The sequence below is a fragment of the Haliotis cracherodii genome, unplaced genomic scaffold (assembly GCF_022045235.1).
Source record: "Haliotis cracherodii isolate W230 unplaced genomic scaffold, xgHalCrac1.p SCAF_6, whole genome shotgun sequence".
In the NCBI taxonomy this organism is placed as follows: domain Eukaryota; kingdom Metazoa; phylum Mollusca; class Gastropoda; order Lepetellida; family Haliotidae; genus Haliotis; species Haliotis cracherodii.
The window spans coordinates 2,160,280-2,183,919 of record NW_027266319.1 but is presented as its reverse complement, the minus strand read 5'-3'; the positions used below and the strand labels follow the sequence as shown (position 1 = coordinate 2,183,919).

General features: G+C 40.1%; 1 protein-coding gene across 5 annotated transcripts in view; it reads left to right on the top strand.

The window, feature by feature from the left end:
- Positions 1-23,640, top strand: part of LOC139445632 (uncharacterized) — a 54,648-nt gene that overhangs the window by 5,486 nt on the left and 25,522 nt on the right. Inside the window, exons 2-8 of one of the 5 annotated variants that reach the window (XM_071226805.1) lie at positions 1,024-1,270; positions 4,111-4,134; positions 5,663-5,701; positions 12,375-12,398; positions 14,209-14,235; positions 23,162-23,269; positions 23,430-23,504. In XM_071226805.1, the coding sequence (XP_071082906.1) occupies positions 1,034-1,270; positions 4,111-4,134; positions 5,663-5,701; positions 12,375-12,398; positions 14,209-14,235; positions 23,162-23,269; positions 23,430-23,504 (534 nt within the window). In that variant the 5' untranslated portion in view covers positions 1,024-1,033. The remainder of the gene's footprint in view (positions 1-1,023; positions 1,271-4,110; positions 4,135-5,662; positions 5,702-12,374; positions 12,399-14,208; positions 14,236-23,161; positions 23,270-23,429; positions 23,505-23,640) is intronic. The other 4 variants (XM_071226807.1, XM_071226806.1, XM_071226808.1 and 1 more) reach the window with 4 other exon arrangements.

Sequence of the window (23,640 nt, the reverse complement as noted above, 5' to 3'; positions counted from 1 at the left end):
CAACAGTGGATCTTGTTTTTATGCCATAATTCAGCTGTGTCACAATGACCTGTCAGTAATTGAGTGTACTTTTACAGGCTAAATGATGATAAACTTAGAAACATCTTTATAACAGAGTCGCATTTGTATATTTCTACAGTCAGACTTCCCTCATTGGACTTAGAATAAATCTGAACTTGCTGTTTTCGTTTAAATATTTCTCCTGTAAAATTGTCGATAGGACTCTTTGTGAGTGAAATACTTCAAACCACATGTAGGTCGATTGGTAGTAACTCAATATTTCAATAGTAAGCCTGTGAAACATTCTAATTTGTTTTAACAGGCAAAATGCATTTTCATAGCATTTCAGACAGTTCTTTAACGGGATCTGGTGGTCAGACTCACTGATGTGGTTGATGCCTGTCATCATATCCTAATTGCGTAGATCGATGATCGATGATATCAATCAGCAACCATGATGTTTGTTTTTGATTAACACTGTTCTCAGGATTATTCCAGCTATATGAAGGTGGTCTACAAATAATCAAGTCTGGACCAGAAAATCCAGTGATTTGCATCATGAGCATCAATCCGCACAATTGGGATACGATGACCACCTGATCCTATTAGTCGCCTCTTACGACAAGCATGGGTTGCTTCAGACCTATTTTATCACAGGGTTGATTAGTTGGCTGTGGTTTTGTTTGTTTATTTGTTGTTTAACGCTGCACTCAGCAATTTTACAGCTATGTGATGGCGGTCTGTAAATAATCAAGTCTGGACCAGACGATCCAGTGATTGGCATCATGAGCTTCGATCCATGCAATTGGGATACAAAGACATGCATCAACCAAGTCAGTGAGCCTGACAACCCGATCCCGTTAGTCTCCTCTTAGTCTCTTACAGAAAGCATGGGTTGCTGAAGACCTATTCTACCCCGGATCTTCACGGGTTGGTCTGTGGTGATTAGTGGACTGTGGTCATTAGTTATTGATTATTATTTATAATATCCATTTGCTACCTGACCTCTTCCCTTGTTTACAGATTCTAGATAATGGGTAATGGTGCTTCCGCCAAAAATAAAAACACAGCAAATACAAATTCTCAACCAGCTCGTAACCAAGCAACAACACCAAGAAGGGGAGGCAACAACTTCCAGGAAGTCCAGGTCCGGCCGGCGGACGACCACGTGACCCAGGACTACCGGGGCACGCCGCCACCGTTGACCAATCAACAGTCGCCAACTCACAACAACATGGCGCAGAGAGAACAAGGGGCGAACCTCGCCAATGTAAGTATATGGAGACACTATAAGATCACCAATGTAGGAGAGTCTCTAAGGCTGGCCACTGTAGGAGACACTGTAGGAGACACTCTAAGGCTGGCTTCTGTAGGAGACACTCTAAGGCTGGCCACTGTAGGAGACTCTCTAAGGCCAGCATTGCATACGATGTTAAAATGCATCTGAATATAAGAAAATAAGAACTAATAAACAGCCAATTTTATGGGGAAAAAATCCCCTTTGCCTGCCAAGGTCCTATATGACTGGAACTCTATATAAATCCCTGTATGCCATTTGAAGATTTGAGAAATTTCCCCGGCAGTTTTATAGGATCTGAAATCTATTTTGCCATATAGATCATCTGTGTATTGTTTTGTCATGAAGACATTGAACAAGGAACCAAGATACATCCCTGGAGACAGTCTCCCAACCAAAACAAAGACGAGTCTTGAAAAATGATATCAGGATCCTTGTTGAAAAGAGTAATAATATTATGAAGTCATTATACCATATTCACCCTAGTAAGTGCCCTTCTCCAATAAGGAACCCCTGGGCAGCTTCTAGAACAATGAGTAAGTAATCTTTATAGTGAGTGAGTGAGTGAGTATGGTTTTACGCCGCTTTTAGCAATATTCCAGCAATATCACGGCGGGGGGACACCAGAAATGGGCTTCACACATTGTACCCATGTCGGGAATCGAACCCGGGTTTTCTGCGTGACGAGCGAACGCTTTAACCACTAGGCTACCCGACCGCCCCTTAGTAATCTTTATAAGCGCCCCCTACTGAAACCGAGATATTAACATGACAGTCTGCATTTTCTCGTATAGGAGGGTCCTGATGGGTGGGTCCCATAAACAGTAAGCACTAAAATTTAGGGTACTTTTTCATAAAGCAGTAATTTTTCTTCTTTTTCAATAAAATCGTCACGAAAAATTTCTAAATCGGCCATGGAGGGACATGGGACTTATAATTCTGCTTTGGTTTCATCCTGACAATTCATATTTTTAATACCTGGTAAAATCTCAAATCGCTAAACATTCTAGACTGGTCCCCTGCGTCAGTTACGCAGCCTGCTTTCTGTGGCGAAGCATTTGGGTCTTGAAGACAGACAGTTTTTGACCATTTTAATCATATGACAATAAGCAGTAAATCATTTATTTACGTTAAGCAGTTATTTTTTGGTATTTTACGATAAGCATTTACGATAAAAAAAAAATTACTTTTACATTTACCATAGTGTTTGAAGTGTGTTTTACGTTAAGCATTAAAACCCATCAGGACCCTCGTATCGTACAGATTTGTTTTACAAAAACATGAAAACACAGCTTTGTTCATGTTGTAGGTGTGTATAAATGAGTAGTAACTATTATCAAAACAGTTTAAGTTTCATCAATTCAATTTATTTATGGTTTTATTTAGCTCCCAAGGTATTTAATCTGCCAAATATGGTATTATGAAGTGGTGAAATTGTTTTAAATGGTATATTCAGATTTTGAGACGGCCCCCAAGATATGATCTGAGTCGTACACAACAAATGACACAGGGAACCAGGGTACTTTCTTGTTGTCTCAACGCCATGTGGTATTATTGTCAGCACCAATAAACTGGCTGTGAGGTTGTATCTCTGAAGCCTTGTTGATCACCTGGTCTATATTGCAAGAGTTTATCAGGGGATTTACCAGTCCATGTCTGTCAGGTCATATTCTCACATCAAACGGCTGTTATACCTTTTGTTGATCATTATCTGACATGTATGGCATTATTGTTGATATCACATGTTAGCTATTTTTAGTTTATGGGTTTAAGAAAATAAGAAAACAATGGGTGTTTTTTCAGTCGGTTAAAAAAGAAGATTGTAAATTGTTATGAGAAATTCCATGTTTGCAATATCATGGTTGTAAAGTATGTGAATCCTGGGTTGTCTATGACACAATGATTTACTTTGAAGTGTTGCCTCCCTTGGTGCTGCCTGGATCTACTGCTAATTGGTTTCAGTCCCGGATTTATTCCAGTCCGAGCATTGGTTTGTCGGCACCATGTAGATCTAATGGTGCATGCTACAACATGTATCTCTTTCTGCTCTTCCACTTTAAGCCTACAAGATTGTTGTTTCAAAGTGGCGATAACATCAACTCACTCAGTCACCTACCCACCTCTTGCTCTCCCAAGGCCAAGAGGACAAAAATGAACATTGTTTTTAAAATTTTGTTTTTCTTGATATAATTAGCATGATACAGGATATTCATATCAACTCTGCTCGAGTTGTATTCTCAAGCCATATGAGAATATACAGAGGGGCAAAAGAAACTATACGTCTCAGATAATTTTATCATATGTTTGATTTTCAATTTAAAATATCGTAAGTTAGCGATGTTATATACAAGAAGTTTTAACTTTACTGGCTTTTTGTCAGCAGTCAAAGAATACTGCTACATTGTTTTATTTTCTTAAATATTATTTGATTTAAAACATTTAATTTTAAAAAAAACAAAACATATACACAACTGCTGATGGGTATCGTAGACATCTTATCTTTGAAAATCAATATATTTGCTTATCGGCACAAATTTACAACCAAGGTCGGGGTCATGAAGTTGCTAATTTATTTCTTACCCCAGTCTTCATTGAACCAAGTTATATTTACACAATATTACCCAGCCACATATTACTTTTTACAAACTGTTTCAGTTTAGTGATGATTAATGAGACATAACCAAACTTAACAACAGTTACATAAAAAACAAACTTGGTCTACTTTCTTTTACCCCTCAGTTTAGTTAGGATGGTTATATGTATATTTGTAAGGTATGTTGTATTTCTCATTTTGTGCGATCCTTGTCATGCAGCAAGTGGGAAAACGGAGAACGGAGGTGAGACATGATAACATATATATGTTAATAACCATTGTACTGTTTGATAACAAGATATGTTCTGTTGTCGGCTATCTGCAGATAAATCAGTTAGCAGATGATGCCATTAAATTTCATCAAGAAATGAATTGGTAAACAGACCCTTTCGTTTTATAAGACTTGTGACGTGTTAAATGTCTTTGTGGCTGATGTATGTGGCTCTAACTGTGCATGTCAAAGTGTATATTAGGACATTTAGGAAAGCCCGCCAGGAAATCTAGATGTTTTACATAACTTATAACTTCCTGTGATTGGTGATAAAGATATCTGCTTTAAAGGTGTAAGATCAGATTAGCAATTTGTTTTACTTGTCATCTTTAGTCATTTTTTAAACAAATTCTTAAAAAAGACAGTTCTTTCTTCAGACTGTGGTAAGATGTCAGGTTTTGAACAAAAGGGGTACCCCAGCTGAGTTATCTCATATGAATAGATCAAATCAGAACATGTGTCTCAGCACAACATAAAGGTTTGCAGTGCAAAGACAGTCAGGAACCAGTCTGTCATACGTGTAAAAGAAAGGGCTTGTTCAATGTGTGACAGTTTCAACACCCTCCAGATAGAGTAGGGAAGATTCAGGTCTTCAGCAACCCATGCTTGTCGTTAAAGGCAACTAACGGGATGGGGTGGACAGGCTCGCTTACTTGGTTGATTCATGTCATCGTATCCCAATTGCATAGATCGATGCTCAAGATGTCAATCACTGGATTGTCTGGTCCAGACTTGATTACTTACAGATCACTGCCATATAGCTGGAATATTGCTGAGATGTTAAACAACACACCAACAAAACAAACAATGTGTAGGCATGATATATACTGTATTTCCCCAAATAAATGATGGAACTTGAATAGCTTGAAGCTGAGTCTAAACCAAGTTTCCAAAAGAGTCTCTAAAATATGCAGGATCTATATTTTTATGACAGGTTGAGGAGAATATTAAATAAATTATATTTAGAAACCATATTAGAAATAGTTCCTGTGATATCAATACTGCTGACTGTGAACAAAACATGAGATCCTTGTAATATGAGTGTTGTAAGCCTGAGTGAAATTATTGGAATTAATAATCTTACGGCTAAGATGGCGAGACACTTAATAGTTCCAGGTCTCCAATAATCCTCTGGTCATTAAAATATGTGATAAATACACGGGCATCTATTAGAGGAAATATAGGAGCTGTGTAGATCGAGCACCTGTCTGCTAATTGAAGTTGCAAATTACTGAGGGTGATGTGTATTTTTTAATAAAAGATTAACTTTTAATCATAAACATTTCTTACCATTATACTGTGAACACACAAACTATTAACAGGCAATAACATTTGATTCCACCAATCTTATCTTACACCTTTAAGGCATTGTACAGTGTAACAGTGTTGTCAGGTAGAAGTATAACGTACCGTACATACCGAATCTTACTAAGTGATGTATACATGTATGACATCATGATCACCATGCAACCACCATGTAACTATGATGTACCATAAACAGGCTCACAAGAATTCTCAAAAAGCCTTGGAGATAAATGAGGTAAGGTGACCTCGCAGAACCACAATTTGTCCTTCAGAACCCTGTGCCAGACCTGTTTTATTCACCAGCATTTCGTTCACCTGGATCCCAGGTCCGGCTGACATTATTGTACAGCACTGTGTCCACTTTCATTAAACTTGGCTATAGTTTCAACTTAAGGAGCACCTGCCTTAATATGGCTGGAACAGGGCAAAAGTGTAAGCCAGACAGTTGAAGATGAAATATGTATCACTCAGTGTAGGAGTTACGACTGTCGTAAGTCTATGCTAAAGTATAGGAGTTACGACTGTTGTATGACTGTCGTAAATCTATGCTAAAGTATAGGAGTTACAACTGTCATAAGTCTATGCTAAGATATAGGAGTTAGAACTGTCATAAGTCTATGCTGAAGTATAGGAGTTACAACTGTCATAAGTCTATGCTAAAATGTAGGAGTTACAACTGTCATAAGTCTATGCTTAAGTATAGGATTTCTGAATGTCGTAAGTCTATGCTAAAGTATAGGATTTCCGAATGTCGTAAGTCTATGCTAATGTATGGGAGTTACGACTGTCGTAAGTCTATGTTAAAGTATAGGACTTACAACTGTCATAAGTCTATGCTAAAGTATAGGATTTCCGAATGTCGTAAGTCTATGCTAAAGTATAGGATTTCCCACTGTCGTAAGTCTATGTTAAAGTATAGGAGTTACAACTGTCATAAGTCTATGCTAAAGTATGGGAGTTACGACTGACATAAGTCTATGTTAAAGTATAGGAGTTACAACTGTCATAAGTCTATGCTAAAGTATAGGAGTTACAACTGTCGTAAGTCTATGTTAAAGTATAGGAGTTACAACTGTCGTAAGTCTATGCTAAAGTAAAGGAGTGAAATGGGGACCAGGTCAAGAAGGAACTGCACGAATGAGACTAATTGTGACTCTGAGGACTTTCTTCTGCTTAAAAGAAAGTCATTGAGGGTTTCTGTTTATTATTAAGATAATCAAGAAGTTATGTCAATAACTAAGAATACAAATGTTCAAATGCCATAAAAGACAGGTGAGCTACAGACCCCATGGCTGTTTCTGTTTCTACTGTTTTGCCACACACCCCATAGATCCAGTGTGTGCCAGCTTGTTATCTCACATCCACAAATTTGCCTATGCAACTCTAGGATTGTTTGTTTTGTATTATTAAACATCTCCTTGTCTGTTGTAATATTTTTCTTCTTCTTAAGTCCCCATACTTGTTTTGGAGAATTCTATTTTTTATAGACACAATGTACACTTGTGTTTTAGATTTAGTCCTGTATCTTGTTACTGAACACACCTGGTACATCTGTGTGTAGGGTTGTCACACCTGGTACACCTGTGTGTAGGGTTGTCACACCTGGTATACCTGTGTGTAGGGTTGTCACACCTGGTACACCTGTGTGTAGGGTTGTCACACCTGGTATACCTGTGTGTAGGGTTGTCACACCTGGTACACCTGTGTGTAGGGTTGTCACACCTGGTACACCTGTGTGTAGGGTTGTCACATCAGGTACACCTGTGTGTAGGGTTGTCACACCTGGTACATCTGTGTGTAGGGTTGTCACACCTGGTACACCTGGTACACCTGTGTGTAGGGTTGTCACACCTGGTACACCTGTGTCTGGTATTGTCACACCAGGTACACCTGTGTGTAGGGTTGTCACAACAGGTACACCTGTGTGTAGGGTTGTCACACCTGGTACACCTGTGTATAAGGTTGTCACACCAGGTACACCTGTGTGAAGGGTTGTCACACCTGGTACACCTGTGTCTGGTATTGTCACACCAGGTACACCTGTGTGTAGGGTTGTCACAACAGGTACACCTGTGTGTAGGGTTGTCACACCTGGTACACCTGTGTGTAGGGTTGTCACACCTGGTATACCTGTGTGTAGGGTTGTCACACCTGGTACACCTGTGTGTAGGGTTGTCACACCTGGTATACCTGTGTGTAGGGTTGTCACACCTGGTACACCTGTGTGTAGGGTTGTCACACCTGGTACACCTGTGTGTAGGGTTGTCACATCAGGTACACCTGTGTGTAGGGTTGTCACACCTGGTACATCTGTGTGTAGGGTTGTCACACCTGGTACACCTGGTACACCTGTGTGTAGGGTTGTCACACCTGGTACACCTGTGTCTGGTATTGTCACACCAGGTACACCTGTGTGTAGGGTTGTCACAACAGGTACACCTGTGTGTAGGGTTGTCACACCTGGTACACCTGTGTATAAGGTTGTCACACCAGGTACACCTGTGTGAAGGGTTGTCACACCTGGTACACCTGTGTCTGGTATTGTCACACCAGGTACACCTGTGTGTAGGGTTGTCACAACAGGTACACCTGTGTGTAGGGTTGTCACACCTGGTACACCTGTGTGTAGGGTTGTCACAACAGGTACACCTGTGTGTAGGGTTGTCACACCTGGTACACCTGTGTGTAGGGTTGTCACAACAGGTACACCTGTGTGTAGGGTTGTCACACCTGGTACACCTGTGTGTAGGGTTGTCACACCTGGTACACCTGTGTGTAGGGTTGTCACAACAGGTACACCTGTGTGTAGGGTTGTCACACCTGGTACACCTGTGTGTAGGGTTGTCACACCTGGTACACCTGTGTGTAGGGTTGTCACACCTGGTACACCTGTGTGTAGGGTTGTCACACCTGGTACACCTGTGTGTAGGGTTGTCACACCTGGAACACCTGTGTGTAGGGTTGACACACCTGGTACACCTGTGTGTAGGGTTGTCACACCTGGTACACCTGTCTGGTATTGTCACACCTGGTACACCTGTGTGTAGGGTTGTCACACCTGGTACACCTGTGTGTAGGGTTGTCACAACAGGTTCACCTGTGTGTAGGGTTGTCACACCTGGTATACCTGTGTGTAGGGTTGTCACACCTGGTACACCTGTGTGTAGGGTTGTCACACCTGGTATACCTGTGTGTAGGGTTGTCACACCTGGTACACCTGTGTGTAGGGTTGTCACACCTGGTACACCTGTGTGTAGGGTTGTCACAACAGGTTCACCTGTGTGTAGGGTTGTCACACCTGGTACACCTGTGTGTAGGGTTGTCACACCTGGTACACCTGTGTGTAGGGTTGTCACACCTGGTACACCTGTGTGTAGGGTTGTCACACCTGGTACACCTGTGTGTAGGGTTGTCACACCTGGTACACCTGTGTGTAGGGTTGTCACACGAGGTACACCTGTGTGTAGGGTTGTCACACCTGGTACACCTGTGTGTAGTGTTGTCACACCTGGTACACCTGTGTGTAGGATTGTCACACCTGGTACACTTGTGTGTAGGGTTGTCACACCTGGTACACATTGCATGTTGATTATCACAATTGTTTATGCTTGTTGTAAGAGACAACTAACGGGATTGCGTGTTCAGGCTCGCTGACTTGGTTGATGCTTGTCATCCCAATTTCGTAGATCGAAGCTCGTGATGATAATTTCTGGATTGTCTGATCCAGACTCGATTATTTACAGACCGCCGTCATGGAGCTGGAATATTGCTCAGTGCGGTGTTATACAACAAACAAAACAAAAAGAATTTTTTTTTAATATGATTATCCTATATGGTACATGTGGGTCTCTCATTTCACAGGGTACACAATGTATCTATGTATCCATTGATATGCTACAATATAAGACAATATCTGTATTCATGGTAATATTTATTTGCGTCCTCAAATTACTTCCTGAATTAATATTTCTTAACAAGCAAACCATATTCCTTCAATTCCAATTTTTCTGTTCTTAGTTTAGCAAGCAGTTTTTGCCTGTTTTCACCTTATACTATTGATGATGTTACGTGTATTCATGGTTTGATTTCCAATATCCTGATAGTACTCATTGTTTGCTTTTGGCACCTTTATTAGTTTGTTTGTGTCTTGCTGCTATGGCGACTAAAGGATACTCTTAGACACTCATGCCAGCTCTGTCTCATTGCATTCTATGTGTCGTCTCCACTGACTGAACCAACATGGAATATTTCAACCGGGGACCGTATCAAAACCATCACAAAAGTTACTTACTTCGAGGCATCACAATCCTTGTCCGGACTGTACTCAGTTGTTTGTGAATACCAGTAATCTAAGGCGCAACAACAAATTGATCACATCTATATATAACTGATGCTATTTTTAAGAGATATTTATCCTGCCTTGTTTTTGTCCAAATTTGTTTTATTCTACCTGGATGTAACAGACATGTAGTGCCTGATTTCATTACCAGTCTTGTCATGTCTGCAATTGTAACATTAACTGGGATATTCCAGACCTCGATATATCCAACTTGTTTATACCATACTTATATCTTTGTAATATCCGACTGTACCTGACTATGTCCGACTTAATTATTTGTCGTAACGACTGCATGACAACCAACGATGTTATACCGACTGCATGACAACCAACTTGGTTATATCTGACTGCATGACAACCAATTTGTTATCCCTGACTGCATGACAACCAACTTTGTTATACCTGACTGCATGACAACCAACTTTGTTATACCTGACTGCATAACAACCAACTTTGTTATACCTGACTGCATGACATCCAACTTGGTTATATCTGACTGCATGACAACCAAGTTGTTATACCTGACTGCATGACAACCAACTTGGTTAATCTGACTGCATAAAAAACCAACTTTGTTATACCTGACTGCATGACAACCAACTTGGTTATATCTGACTGCATGACAACCAATTTGTTATACCTGACTGCATGACAACCAACTTGGTTATATCTGACTGCATGACAACCAATTTGTTATACCTGACTGCATGACAACCAACTTGGTTAATCTGACTGCATAAAAAACCAACTTTGTTATACCTGACTGCATGACAACCAACTTGGTTATATCTGACTGCATGACAACCAATTTGTTATACCTGACTGCATGACAACCAACTTTGTTATATCTGACTGCATAACAACCAATTTGTTATACCTGACTGCATGACAACCAACTTGGTTATATCTGACTGCATGACAACCAATTTGTTATACCTGACTGCATGACAACCAACTTGGTTAATCTGACTGCATAAAAAACCAACTTTGTTATACCTGACTGCATGACAACCAACTTGGTTATATCTGACTGCATAACAACCAATTTGTTATACCTGACTGCATGACAACCAACTTGGTTATATCTGACTGCATAACAACCAATTTGTTATACCTGACTGCATGACAACCAACTTTGTTATGTCTGACTGCATGACAACCAACGTTGTTACAACCTGACTCCAGTAGTATGATGTCTCATACAATAAGTAACCATGGTAACATGCACATGACATGGAGCCTCACACTCATGTCTGTAACTGTTTCTGTGAGTTTTGATACGGTCACCTGCTGATCTAATAATAGATTCATGTTTTTAGCTCACATATGCTGATGAGTGAGTGAGTATGGTTTTACTCCACTTTTAGCAATATCACGACAGAGACACCAGAAATGGGCTTTACACATTGTACCCATGTGGGGAATCGAACCTGGATCTTCGGTGTGACGAGCGAACACTTTAACCACTAGGCTACCCCACCGCCTCCATATGCTGATGAAATAAGTAAGGGAACACCTAGCTATTCAGGGGAAATGCCACCTGCTGTGTTCTACCTGTATGTGGTGGTGTGGTAGCCTAGTGGCAAAGGTGTTAGCTCATCACACCAAAGCTCCAGGTTTGATTCCCCATGGGTACCATATGTGAAACCTTTTCAGGTGTTGCAATATGGCTTGAATGTTGCTAAAAGTGACATAAAATCACTCACTCACACAACATATGCTTCCTATAAACTGATGATGTGAGGGGAAAGTACTTGTGAGCTCACTTCATCGAGGTGGATGTTTCCGTGTACGTCTGTCCACCAGTGAATACATACTTTTTCGGAAGGAGCAAGAAGTAGCTCTGAAGCGTCGTGACAAAGAGTAAAAGGAGTTGGTATCCATAAAAAAGTGTCATGTATACATGTTCTTCCAACTTCTAGATGCCTATCAAAGACTTTGTCCATCAGTGTGTTTCATAATTGTAATTTCATCCAAAGGAAATCCACAAACATTGTTGTCAGCATCTCTAGGTACAGTAATTAGTGATGGATAACATTAATTCATTAATTCAAATAAGCATAATTTTTTTTCAATCACTCTTCAATATTACCTGTGAAGACCCAGGTTAGAATAGGTTACCAGCAATCCATGCTTGCCGTAAAAGGCAGCTTTGCTTGTTGCAAGAGGCGACTAACGGGATCGGGTGGTCAGGCTCACTGACTTGGCTGATGCATGTCATCGTATCCCAATTGTGTGGATCGATGCTCATGATGCCAATCACTGGATTGTCTGGTCCAGACTTGATTATTTACAGACCGCTGTCATATAGCTGGAATATTGCTGAGTGCGGTGTTAAACCACAAACAAACACACAAACACTCTTCAAAATAGAATTTTTTATCATGAGTTGTGAATAGCACCTGAAAAAATGACCCCTTATTGTCCATATAAAGATATTTAGGAAAAGCAGAATTGTCAATCACATGTCAATGTCACCTTGAAAGGTAACTGTTGCTTCCTGTGAGAGTCAGTATGGATGCATGCAGTGTTAATCATGTATATTTCTTGTTTTCATGCAACATTTTAGAAAAATCCAGAAATTGGAAAGCAGGTAAGAAACTATTCATGATAATTAATAACTGGTTGCATCATAGATCGGGGATCATTGTTCATTGATGTTTTCTGTTTGAAATACTTGTACATTATATCGACATGAGTTTCCTGTGAACCTCAGGAGCAGATAGTATTCCCAGGAACTATTGTCGCTGAAGTTGAATATTGGTTGGTTATTTTTATTTAACACCAAACAACACACGCAACACCAAACAACACACGCAACACCAAACAACACAAGCAACAACACACAGCACTTGCCCAACACATGCACATTAATTGCTCCCATCAATGAGAATGTGTTGAAGATTTGACTATGACCAAGATCACTTGGGGCTTTCCTCCCACATCAAGCTGACACAGCTGGATGCCTGTTTAAAGCGGTGTTAATCCCAACTCACTCACTCACCAATACCATTACTGAGATGGTCTTTCTGCCCCCAAAACTTCCATTTCTTTCCATTTTATACAGTTGGAATAATCTATCAAAATTTTAATAGCATGCCAAAGGTCAAGGTCACCTGTGAGGTAATTGTCTGAAGCGGTTGCAGCAGTCTTTCTTTTGACCATGGCACAAAGATTGTTGACATTATTGGCCATATTGCGGGGCCATGTGATATTCTTTTGGTACATCTCATGAAAAGGTCAAAGGTTAAAGGTCAAGGTCCCAAAGTAGGAACAAAATCTTGAAGCAGGTTTTTGGTTGCACTTTATCAGAAGGTAATCATGCATTTATCATTAAACTTGGAATATACCTACTCCATGTCTTTTGAAAAGGTTTTGGTCAAGATGAGTCTTAGGTCTATGGTTATATGGTTATATCATTATTATGAAACATGGTTGCATCATTCATTGCTGGTTACTGTTACACTTTTGCTTAAGAAGCTGCCTTGTTTTAAGGTCAAGGTCTGTGCATGGTATGATAATATTGTGGGAGCTTTAAGGAAATGGCAATAAAATGGCTGCTTCTGTTTTTGCAAGTAGTTGCAAATGCCTCTAGGTTAAATAATATTATGTCTGTAAATGGGCAGCTTCCATCTAGAAGGACATATTTCATTTTTTTCAAGTTTTGGCATCTGTTGTAGTGATTCTTATTCCACAAATCAGTATATGTGTATTGTTTTGACAACTGAATCTGGTGTATTTTGTGCCATGGTAACAACAATCAATACACGATTCTATGCTGGTGGACAGGTATGTGAATAATATATGGTCCGGTACAGATGCACTAAAATGTGTCAGATCCACCCTGTTATTTCAGCATAATATGTACGTTGGTCAACTGTTATGCTTAGGCCAAGTGGTGTTAGACACTGCATTTTTCTGTGCAGAGTTACCTCCCTTAGTCATTCCAAGATCTGAATCCCAGATTGACCCAAATCATTATCCACTGTTGGTCAGAACCTTACCTATTTTCTGGATTACACACTTTCGTATTTAAAAAAACCCTGGAACCTGTTCAATTGCATAGATCGATGCTCATGATAGCGATCACTGGATTATCTGATCCAGGCCGCCGTCATGTAGCTGGCATACTGCTGAGTGCAGTGTTAAACAAAAAACAAAAAAACAAATGTCTAAGATCTGCATTACCTTGTACTCCCCTCCTACATCAAGCTGACACGCCGTGATGTCACTGAAATACTGTTCAAAGCGGCATTGAACTCAAGCATTCCCGCACTGACACACTCACAAGATCCCAGGTGACTGTTTCAACGTGCAGTCCTCCCAGCCCGGCCCGTGTGTATCTGTAGAACATAGTGCGTCAAACTACACGATGACAATAACACTTTTGGTTTTTACAACAGTTGAAGCTTAAATTGTCCGACCTGAAGGTAAGAGTTATCTGTGCGTCTGACGCCTCTGTCATATCTTTCAATGTGAAGTCTGTGCATTTCTCCACAAACAACTGTTCACTGAGGAATCTTTAGCACATGCACTGTATTCTGATGAAATATTCCACTGGATAATATACCTTGAATGAGCTGTCCTCTGAGGAAGTAGGAATGAAATATTTGGACAAGAAATATAATCCAATCCCTCAAATCCCTGGTTGTGTCAATCTCTTGATCTGGTCCCTGCAAACTCTTACAATATTTGTAACTGTTTCATCCCAATGCATTGAAGTGAATGAACTGACATCTTGGGCTCAATTTTTGGTGTTAAGAGTTAAAAATAATAATTTAACACTTACCCTAAACTCTGATGTTTGAAAAACACATCTTAGCACAAGTGAGAATGTGTGTGAACATAATGGCCTGAATACGATATGTTGTAACTGTTTAAATCGTCAGTGACAGGGCGCTAATGATTGGCCTGAATAAAATGAATACAGATGCATAAATGTCGATATGATTCTGTTCTGATTTCTTGTCTTATAAATGTTATCATATAACAAGCATGATGTGGTATGTTTGATTTCTGTTGTCTGGTGGGTAGGTCAGAATTTGATTAGGTCAAGTCGGATGTGTGGAACTCTGGGTAAATCAAACTATTTCTCATGACCCCAGGAGTTCAAGACAATGTGGTTCGACTGTAATACTGTCTTTCCCCCCAAGACACTTGGTATATTGTGTTGAGTTCTGTTACTGTATATATATGTGATTCATTGCAAACTCAAGTTGGTGATTGTAGTCATTGTGCATCACAAACATTGATAAAGGATTGCCTGACAGACCCGTAAAGATCTAGGTAGGAATAGGTCTTCAGCAGCCTATGCTTGCCGTAAAAGGCGACTTTGCTTGTCGTAAGAGGCTAACTAACGGGATCGTGTGGTCAGGCTCGCTGACTTGGTTGATGCATGTCATCAATCCCAACTGCATGAATAGATGCTAATGATGTCAATCACTAGACTGTCTGGTCCAGACTCGATTATTTACAGACCGCCGTCATATAGCTAGAATATTGCTGAGAGTGGCATTAATGAACAAAACAATTTTTTTTAAAACAAACAATTCAGGCAATGGGTCAAAAATTACATTGTTGCAAGCTGTTTTTCTTAAACAGACAATTCAGGCTAAAAAGAGTTGTACAGCACCCATAGCCTTGTCAGATGTGGTGGGCTTTGTCTGTGATATCATCTGCTTTCTGTTTGTAATTACATTGCTATTGCTATTGTATCGCTATTGCACATTGGGGAGCACAGAGGGCACAGGTGATGTACAAGTCGTGTCCCTTAGTTGAGGCAGGATCTGCTTGTCATGCTTTCAAAATCTCCAACTTGATTAGGATCCTTGGTGTGTCATGGCCTTCCCATGCTTGTCAGTTTCACTCTGTGATGGGGAGAGTTGTCTCCCTTGGGTGTGCCAGTATGCAAGGATCCTGAGAAGATTTGCTCTGATTATGATCCTTGGTCTGCTTGTGGCTCTTTGGGCTGGGGACACAAATGGCCCAGTAGTCTTTGGCACTGAAATTTCCCATGCAACATTTCGGTGCCTGATGATCTAATAAATCCCAGATTTGCTCTAAATATGATTCTTGGTTTGTCAGGACCACACCAGTTCTTGTGTTTCACCAAAGTAGTAAATGTCTCAGGCCTGCATCACTTCAGGCTTACTTCCCACATTAAGCTGAAAATAAGTTGGTTTGAACCCAACTCACTCACTCACTCCCATTAGGCTGTACAAGACAGTTAAACTGAACTCACTCACTCACTAACTCCCTCCCATTGGGCTGTACTAGACAGTTAAACTGAACCAACTCACTCACTCACTCACACACTCACTCTGGGCTGTACAAGACAGTTAAACTGAACTCACTCACTCACTCACTCACTCACTCACTCCCATTGGGCTGTACTAGACAGTTAAACTGAACCCACTCACTCACTCACTCACTCACTCTGGGCTGTACTAGACAGTTAAACTGAACTCACTCACACACTCACTCACTCACTCACTCACTCACTCTGGGCTGTACTAGACAGTTAAACTGAACTCACTCACTCACTCACTCACTCTGGGCTGTACTAGACAGTTAAACTGAACCCACTCACTCACTCACTCACTCTGGGCTGTACAAGACAGTTAAACTGAACCCACTCACTCACTCACTCACTCACTCACTCTGGGCTGTACTAGACAGTTAAACTGAACCCACTCACTCACTCACTCTGGGCTGTACTAGACAGTTAAACTGAACCCACTCACTCACTCTGGGCTGTACTAGACAGTTAAACTGAACCCACTCACTCACTCTGGGCTGTACTAGACAGTTAAACTGAACTCACTCACTCACTCTGGGCTGTACAAGCCAGTTAAACTGAACCCACTCACTCACTCAATCTGGGCTGTACAAGACAGTTAAACTGAACCCAATCACTCACTCACTCTGGGCTGTACTAGACAGTTAAACTGAACTCACTCACTCACTCACTCTGGGCTGTACAAGACAGTTAAACTGAACCCAATCACTCACTCACTCTGGGCTGTACTAGACAGTTAAACTGAACCCACTCACTCACTCACTCACTCTGGGCTGTACAAGACAGTTAAACTGAACCCACTCACTCACTCCCTCCCACTGGGCTGTACTAGACAGTTAAACTGAACCCACTCACTCACTCACTCACTCTGGGCTGTACAAGACAGTTAAACTGAACCCACTCACTCACTCACTCACTCTCGGCTGTACTAGACAGTTAAACTGAACTCACTCACTCACTCACTCTGGGCTGTACTAGACAGTTAAACTGGACCCACTCACTCACTCACTCACTCTGGGCTGTACTAGACAGTTAAACTGAACCCACTCACTCTGGGCTGTACTAGACAGTTAAACTGAACCCACTCACTCACTCACTCACTCTGGGCTGTACAAGACAGTTAAACTGAACTCACTCACTCACTCACTCACTCACTCACTCTGGGCTGTACTAGACAGTTAAACTGAACCCACTCACTCACTCACTCACTCTGGGCTGTACTAGACAGTTAAACTGAACCCACTCACTCACTCACTCACTCTGGGCTGTACAAGACAGTTAAACTGAACCCACCCACCGCTGTACACTGTGTTTCCCAGTGCAGTGTGGGCAGCAGTATTCAGCCATGTCGTGCGTGGCGCTCCACGTCATGGTGTCATTAAGGCAGAGCATGTGTCTGTGTTGTATGTAGTCCATCAGCAATTATTCCTCTTGTGGGGAAGTGATATGAATGAGTAATGATCTATTGTATCACTTGTATTCTGTTAAATGTTTCACAGCCGAAACTTTCAAGGGTTCAATGACAATTGAAATGTAGACCATATTTTATTTACGTGATCCTATAAAAGTGACAGGTTGCAAAACAATGGTAATGATAAAATTAAAAATAGGTGACATGAGTATCATGGAGTATTGTCAGTTAACATACACAGTATTGTCAGTTAACACACAGTATTGTCAGTTAACATACACAGTATTTTCAGTTAACATACACAGTATTGTCAGTTAACACAGTATTGTCAGTTAACATACAGAGTATTGTCAGTTAACACACAGTATTGTCAGTTAACATACACAGTATTGTCAGTTAACAAAGTATTGTCAGTTAACATACACAAATATTGTCAGTTAACATACACAGTATTGTCAGTTAACATACACAAGCATTGTCAGTTAACATACACAAGTATTGACAGTTAACATACACAAGTATTGACACTTAACATACACAAGTATTGACAATTAACATACACAAGCATTGTCAGTTAACATACACAAGTATTGACAGTTAACATACACAAGCATTGTCAGTTAACATACACAAGCATTGTCAGTTAACATACACAAGTATTGACTGTTAACATACACAAGCATTGTCAGTTAACATACACAAGCATTGTCAGTTAACACACAGCATTGTCAGTTAACACACAGTATTGTCAGTTAACATACACAAGCATTGTCAGTTAAAATACACACAAGTATTGTCAGTTAACATACACAAGCATTGTCAGTTAACACACAGTATTGTCAGTTAACACACAGTATTGTCAGTTAACATACACAAGCATTGTCAGTTAACACACAGTATTGTCAGTTAACACACACTCACATTGTCTGTTGAGGCCAAGGTATAATGTACTGGGGGACAGCCGTACACCCCTTATTTTAAGTCAGCACTGAGAATAGTAACTAAAATACTAAAGCTATAAAACAAAGCCACAATCATCTTTGACAGAGAGCTTATACTACAAATTACAAAGCAATTGCAGTGGCAAGGACTGAAAAACATGCCCTACTGGCATGGCATGAATACTAATGTAGTCGCTATGACGACAGTTAAATAGTAGTCCTGGTAATGATTGTGTTTATAGTAACGAGTTGTTCAGACATCCCATGACAACAATGTGCTATTGTATCCATACAGGTGCTATTAGAATTACAAATATTTCTGCTGCTGGTTGTGAAATTGGAAAATCATCCGTACAATCTACTTTCAATTACTGAAGCAAGGGATGACATTATTGATATACAAACAACAAGAAGTTGAGTTTATTGTCAATGAAAGTTAAGTATTTATTGGAATTATCAGGTGATGGAACTTCCACAAATAGTATTGGGAAAATAAAAGAAATTTCGGATGTGGTAACTACAAATATTTATCAGAAATAGTTTTAGTTGATATCTTCTTTTAATTGATATATTGTAGTTATCGCTTAATATGTTTTGAGTTAATCTACGTTTTGAGTTAATCTACAATATGAATGCTGGAAAGTACGTACAGGGGTGTACAGGGGTGTACAGGTGTGTACAGGTGTGACCTGGTCCACTGAGTTTAGCTCATTACTACCCTGTATTGTCAGTTGGAGGACTTCATATCTGCTGATCAATCATTCAGTACATTGATTATGAGGCAGCAACCATACAAGACTACTTACTTCATATCTACAGTCGGGGCTCCAGATGGGGTGCTCAATACACTTCAAAAACATTTTAACATGTGTGAATTGCAAGAAATCGGTTCGTACAGAATTAAATTGTAAAATGAGTAAATAACCACACAAGATCACCGTTTTAAGTGTATAATCAGAAGAGGCAATACAGTGGGTCCAACATGTGGCATCGACAAGGAGTAGCAGGCCCTGATACGCGTAGAAGTGACCCGTGAAGATCGGGGTTAGAACCGGCACATAAATCATGGACGTAAAAGAAGACTATGCTTGTCATAAGGGCAACGCAATGGATCGGGTGGTCAGACTCGCTGACTTGGTTGAAGCATGTCATCGTATCCCAATAACGTGGATCGATGCTCATGATTTCAATAACTGGATTGTTTGGTTATTTACAGACCACCGTCATGCAGCTCGAATATTGCTGAGTGCGACGTTAAACAACAAACAAACATGTATTAGTGCATTCATGAATGGCCAGAGTTAGTCACATCAAATGTCTTGAAAGAAACACTTTATCTGTTCTTGAATCCGGAAGCGTGTTGGAAGCTGGCAGGATTCAGTGTTTTTAGACCAGTATCCCATCCAATATGATGCAAGTCAGATAAAAGTACAGACAGCTTTCTCGAAACTGTCCTGCTCCGAAACATCTTTAAAGATCAAGCCTGACATGTTTCTTTACAACAAGGGAGTTAACTCTACTTTACTCACAGCCGATGTCTGCCACTAAAATTTTGACACAACAGCCTTCAACACATTTTACCAGTGCTTCAATCATTTGCTGCCACTGATAACCACTACAAATTAACTTGCAGCAGTCTCCACTGCCAAGTCACTGTGTCACTGCTTAACAGGATATATGCATAAAGTTATTACTTCTATTGATCAGCATTCAGAGGTATATTCAAATTGTATTATCAAGATGTAAAATGCTAAAATATTAACACACTGACCTTGGCTGACCCCATTTAGACCCTCGTTGTCAGTGTGGGGGTGGATTGGCCAACAGAGATCGAGAACAATTACAAACAATATCAAATTGATTTGTTGTTTGTTCACAGACAAAGGACATACTGTTTGATAAAAGGCAATTGAAATGGTTATTTTTGTGAATCTTTGAGCCATATAAGAAAGTGCACTCATTAATACTGGCAGGCCAGGTCTATATTCTTGTCACGGTTCACTGACGTAGGGGTGATAACTATCTTAATGTGGGGTTCGCAGATTTGAGCCACACTAAGAAAATATATGTGATATAATTTGATTTTTGGTGTTATTTGGGAAACCGCTTTGCTAAATTAGAAATAATAATAAATAGACATAAATCCAAAAATATCTATTTACCTCTTGAAAGATGATTGACCAAGCACACAATTATATGTAGTGTCAAGGGTAACCCCTTTCAGGGAAATGAAAGTCTTCACTGACAGAACTAAATAAATATTCAAGTAACTGTAATAAAATGAAACACTTTACCAAAATTTATTTTTCCCACTAAACCAACTGCCCCATTTACAACGGTATGCCAAATAATATTTAACAATATTGAGCTAGACATTCTGCTCAGAGTGATTGGTTGGTCAGTGACGAGCTTAGGGTGATTGGTTGGTCAGTGACAAGCTCAGAGTGATTGGTTGGTCAGTGACGAGCTCAGGGTGATTGGTTGGTCAGTGACAAGCTCAGGGTGATTGGTTGGTCAGTGACAAGCTCAGGGTGATTGGTTGGTCAGTGACGAGCTCAGGGTGATTGGTTGGTCAGTGACAAGCTCAGGGTGATTGACTTTGTACCTTGCTGGGTGAGTCGAGTGCATGGGTAGTGCAGGTGAGACAGTCTATGGTGCAGAGCCCGCTCTCCAGCTGATGTAGCCAACAATGTTGTAGCAACACAGCCAACACAGATCGTGTTCACGCGGCCTCAACGTTAATCTTGTGAAAAAACAATAGTGCCGAGGAACTCTCATAAAAAACACTTTTGAATGCATCAAGAATCTCAACCAGTTTTCTTCAAAGGTCCATTTTTTCAAGATGAGTTGATAACAGTTGTGTATTAAATTTCCCAATATTGTCAGTCAGACAACCGGACTTTTCTAGACTAACGAAAAATGTAACAAAAGGGTAAACGTAAGAATAGTACTGTTTGATGTTAGTTCTCAGAAAATAATAATAAACTGGTGGATTGTCAACGTTGTAATTTGATCTCCCAACAGTCAGGCGTGCAACTTGACTGTCTCGGACTGTGGGCAGGTGGGTATTTTAGACACTGATATAAGTTTAAATATCTCATGCTTGTTGAGGAGGTTCTTACTTTATCAACAAGTCTATTATGTATTTGAGATTGGAAGACCCACGTGTGAGATTCTATTTATCATCAAAAATCATATAAAAATCACATAAATATTTATCATCCAAAATCTTTCTTCCAACTTGTTCTGTTTGTGAACAGTGATAGCCAGGGTGTTGAGTGTAGAGAGAACAGCTCCAGCTTCAGTAGCAGAGAGATTAGTGATGTCATTTGATTGTGATGTCATGGTAACGATGATGTCACATTGGTCTGCAAAGCATTGTGATGCAAACTTTCTTTCAAAGAGCCATGTTTTTTGTGTTTGATTTTGTGTCTGTCAATTTGTAGCTTGTCCTCATCAAACTTGTCAACATTGTATCAACAAGATTAAGAAAAGACAACCAGGAAATAACGTTTTCTTACATTCAGGACAAAGGTTACCCGTTTCTTTATCCCACTCCTAGAGATTCCTGTTGCTGCCAGTGTCACACTAGGTCACGCAGTGTCAATATTGTCCCATAGAGACATCCATCCCCTAGGAACTTCAACCAGATTGGCTTTTGAAAAATCGTTAAATCTCCCAGTTGTATTGACTGAAAGAATGAACGGAATCCACGGATAATGGTGCAGATGGCCAAAGGGGGAATGAAGCTTCCTTCCACATATGACGTCACTCTTTGCTTTGGTGTCTGTTTACAAGCGCCCCGAGTATTGAGTTACACAAGTTCTAAACGTATTTCATATGGAACTCTTTATGTGTGCTTCCTGTCTGTTGTGTTACAGAGGATGACGGTGCATATATGTCATATTGTACCATTGATGTTGAGTTGATGCTTCTGTTAAAGAAGTACCTATAGCGCTATATATTTCATATTGCACCCTTGATGTTAAGTTGATGCTTCTGTTAAAGAGGTGCCTTTTGTGATGTATGTGTGATATTGCACCCTTGATGTTTAGTTGATGTCTATTCTATCACAGAGGTGTCTATGGTGCTATTGATTTTATTGCACCCTTGATGTTTAGTTGATGTCTATTCCATCACAGAGGTGTCTATGGTGCTATTGTTTTTATTGCACCCTTGATGTTTAGTTGATGTCTATTCTATCACAGAGATGCAGATGGTGCTATATTGTTCTTAATGCATTCTTGATGTATATTTCATGTCTTTTCTGTCACTTAGGTAGCTATGGTGCTATTTATTTAATGTTGCTCCCTTGATGTTTAGTTGATGCCTATTCTGTTACAGAGATGCCAACAGCGCTATATATTTCATATGCCACCTTAATGTTTAGTTTTCACCAAATCAGCTGTCTGTTGTAGTGTATACAATGTGCAAAATGTATGAATCTGTGTAAGTATCAATGGTGTTTTTTACCATTTTAAAAAAACCCATTGTACTTGATTTCATTTGCTCGTCATATGTGACGAAGAAAACGCAAAGTACTTCTGGGCGTGGCCTACATTTTTTTCATTCCAGTCATAATACCAAGATTCAATCAGATGCACTGCAAATATTTTACAATTATTTTATTATTATTACAATTTCTTAGAAAACTGAGATCTCTTCACTGGTAAGTTATATATTTGCGGCTGTGTTTTTGATTTCAGTCGGGGGAGGATATCGTGTTCGAGACGTTCGAACATGAAAGTGGCCGCGAGTACCAGTGTCTGTATACAGGGGGGATGCGCTTCTACCTGGACGACTGGCACTCCAAGGTCAGCTGTTGTGTCTGTTGGAAATAATAATGACAATAATATTCATTGTGATAATTATCATCATGACTAAGTAAAAAACTGACCAACAAAAACCCCAAATCATGACTTCAGTTAATTTATGTTGCCATGTCAGTTTTTGTGTAGCCTGTTTTGTGTCCAGGAGTGGCAGCCATTCCCTGAGCGGTGGTACAAGCAGGGGAAACTCAATACCAACACTGTAACCAAGGACAACCAGGTGAGAGGGATGTCAGACAAGGGGACTTGGCCTTATTGGTCCCAGTAAAGGAGGTGACATAAAATGTGCTGTTTTTGACTGATTGTAGTGTCAAATTTTGACGTTACCAAAAGAATGGGGTATGATAAGTGCTCTT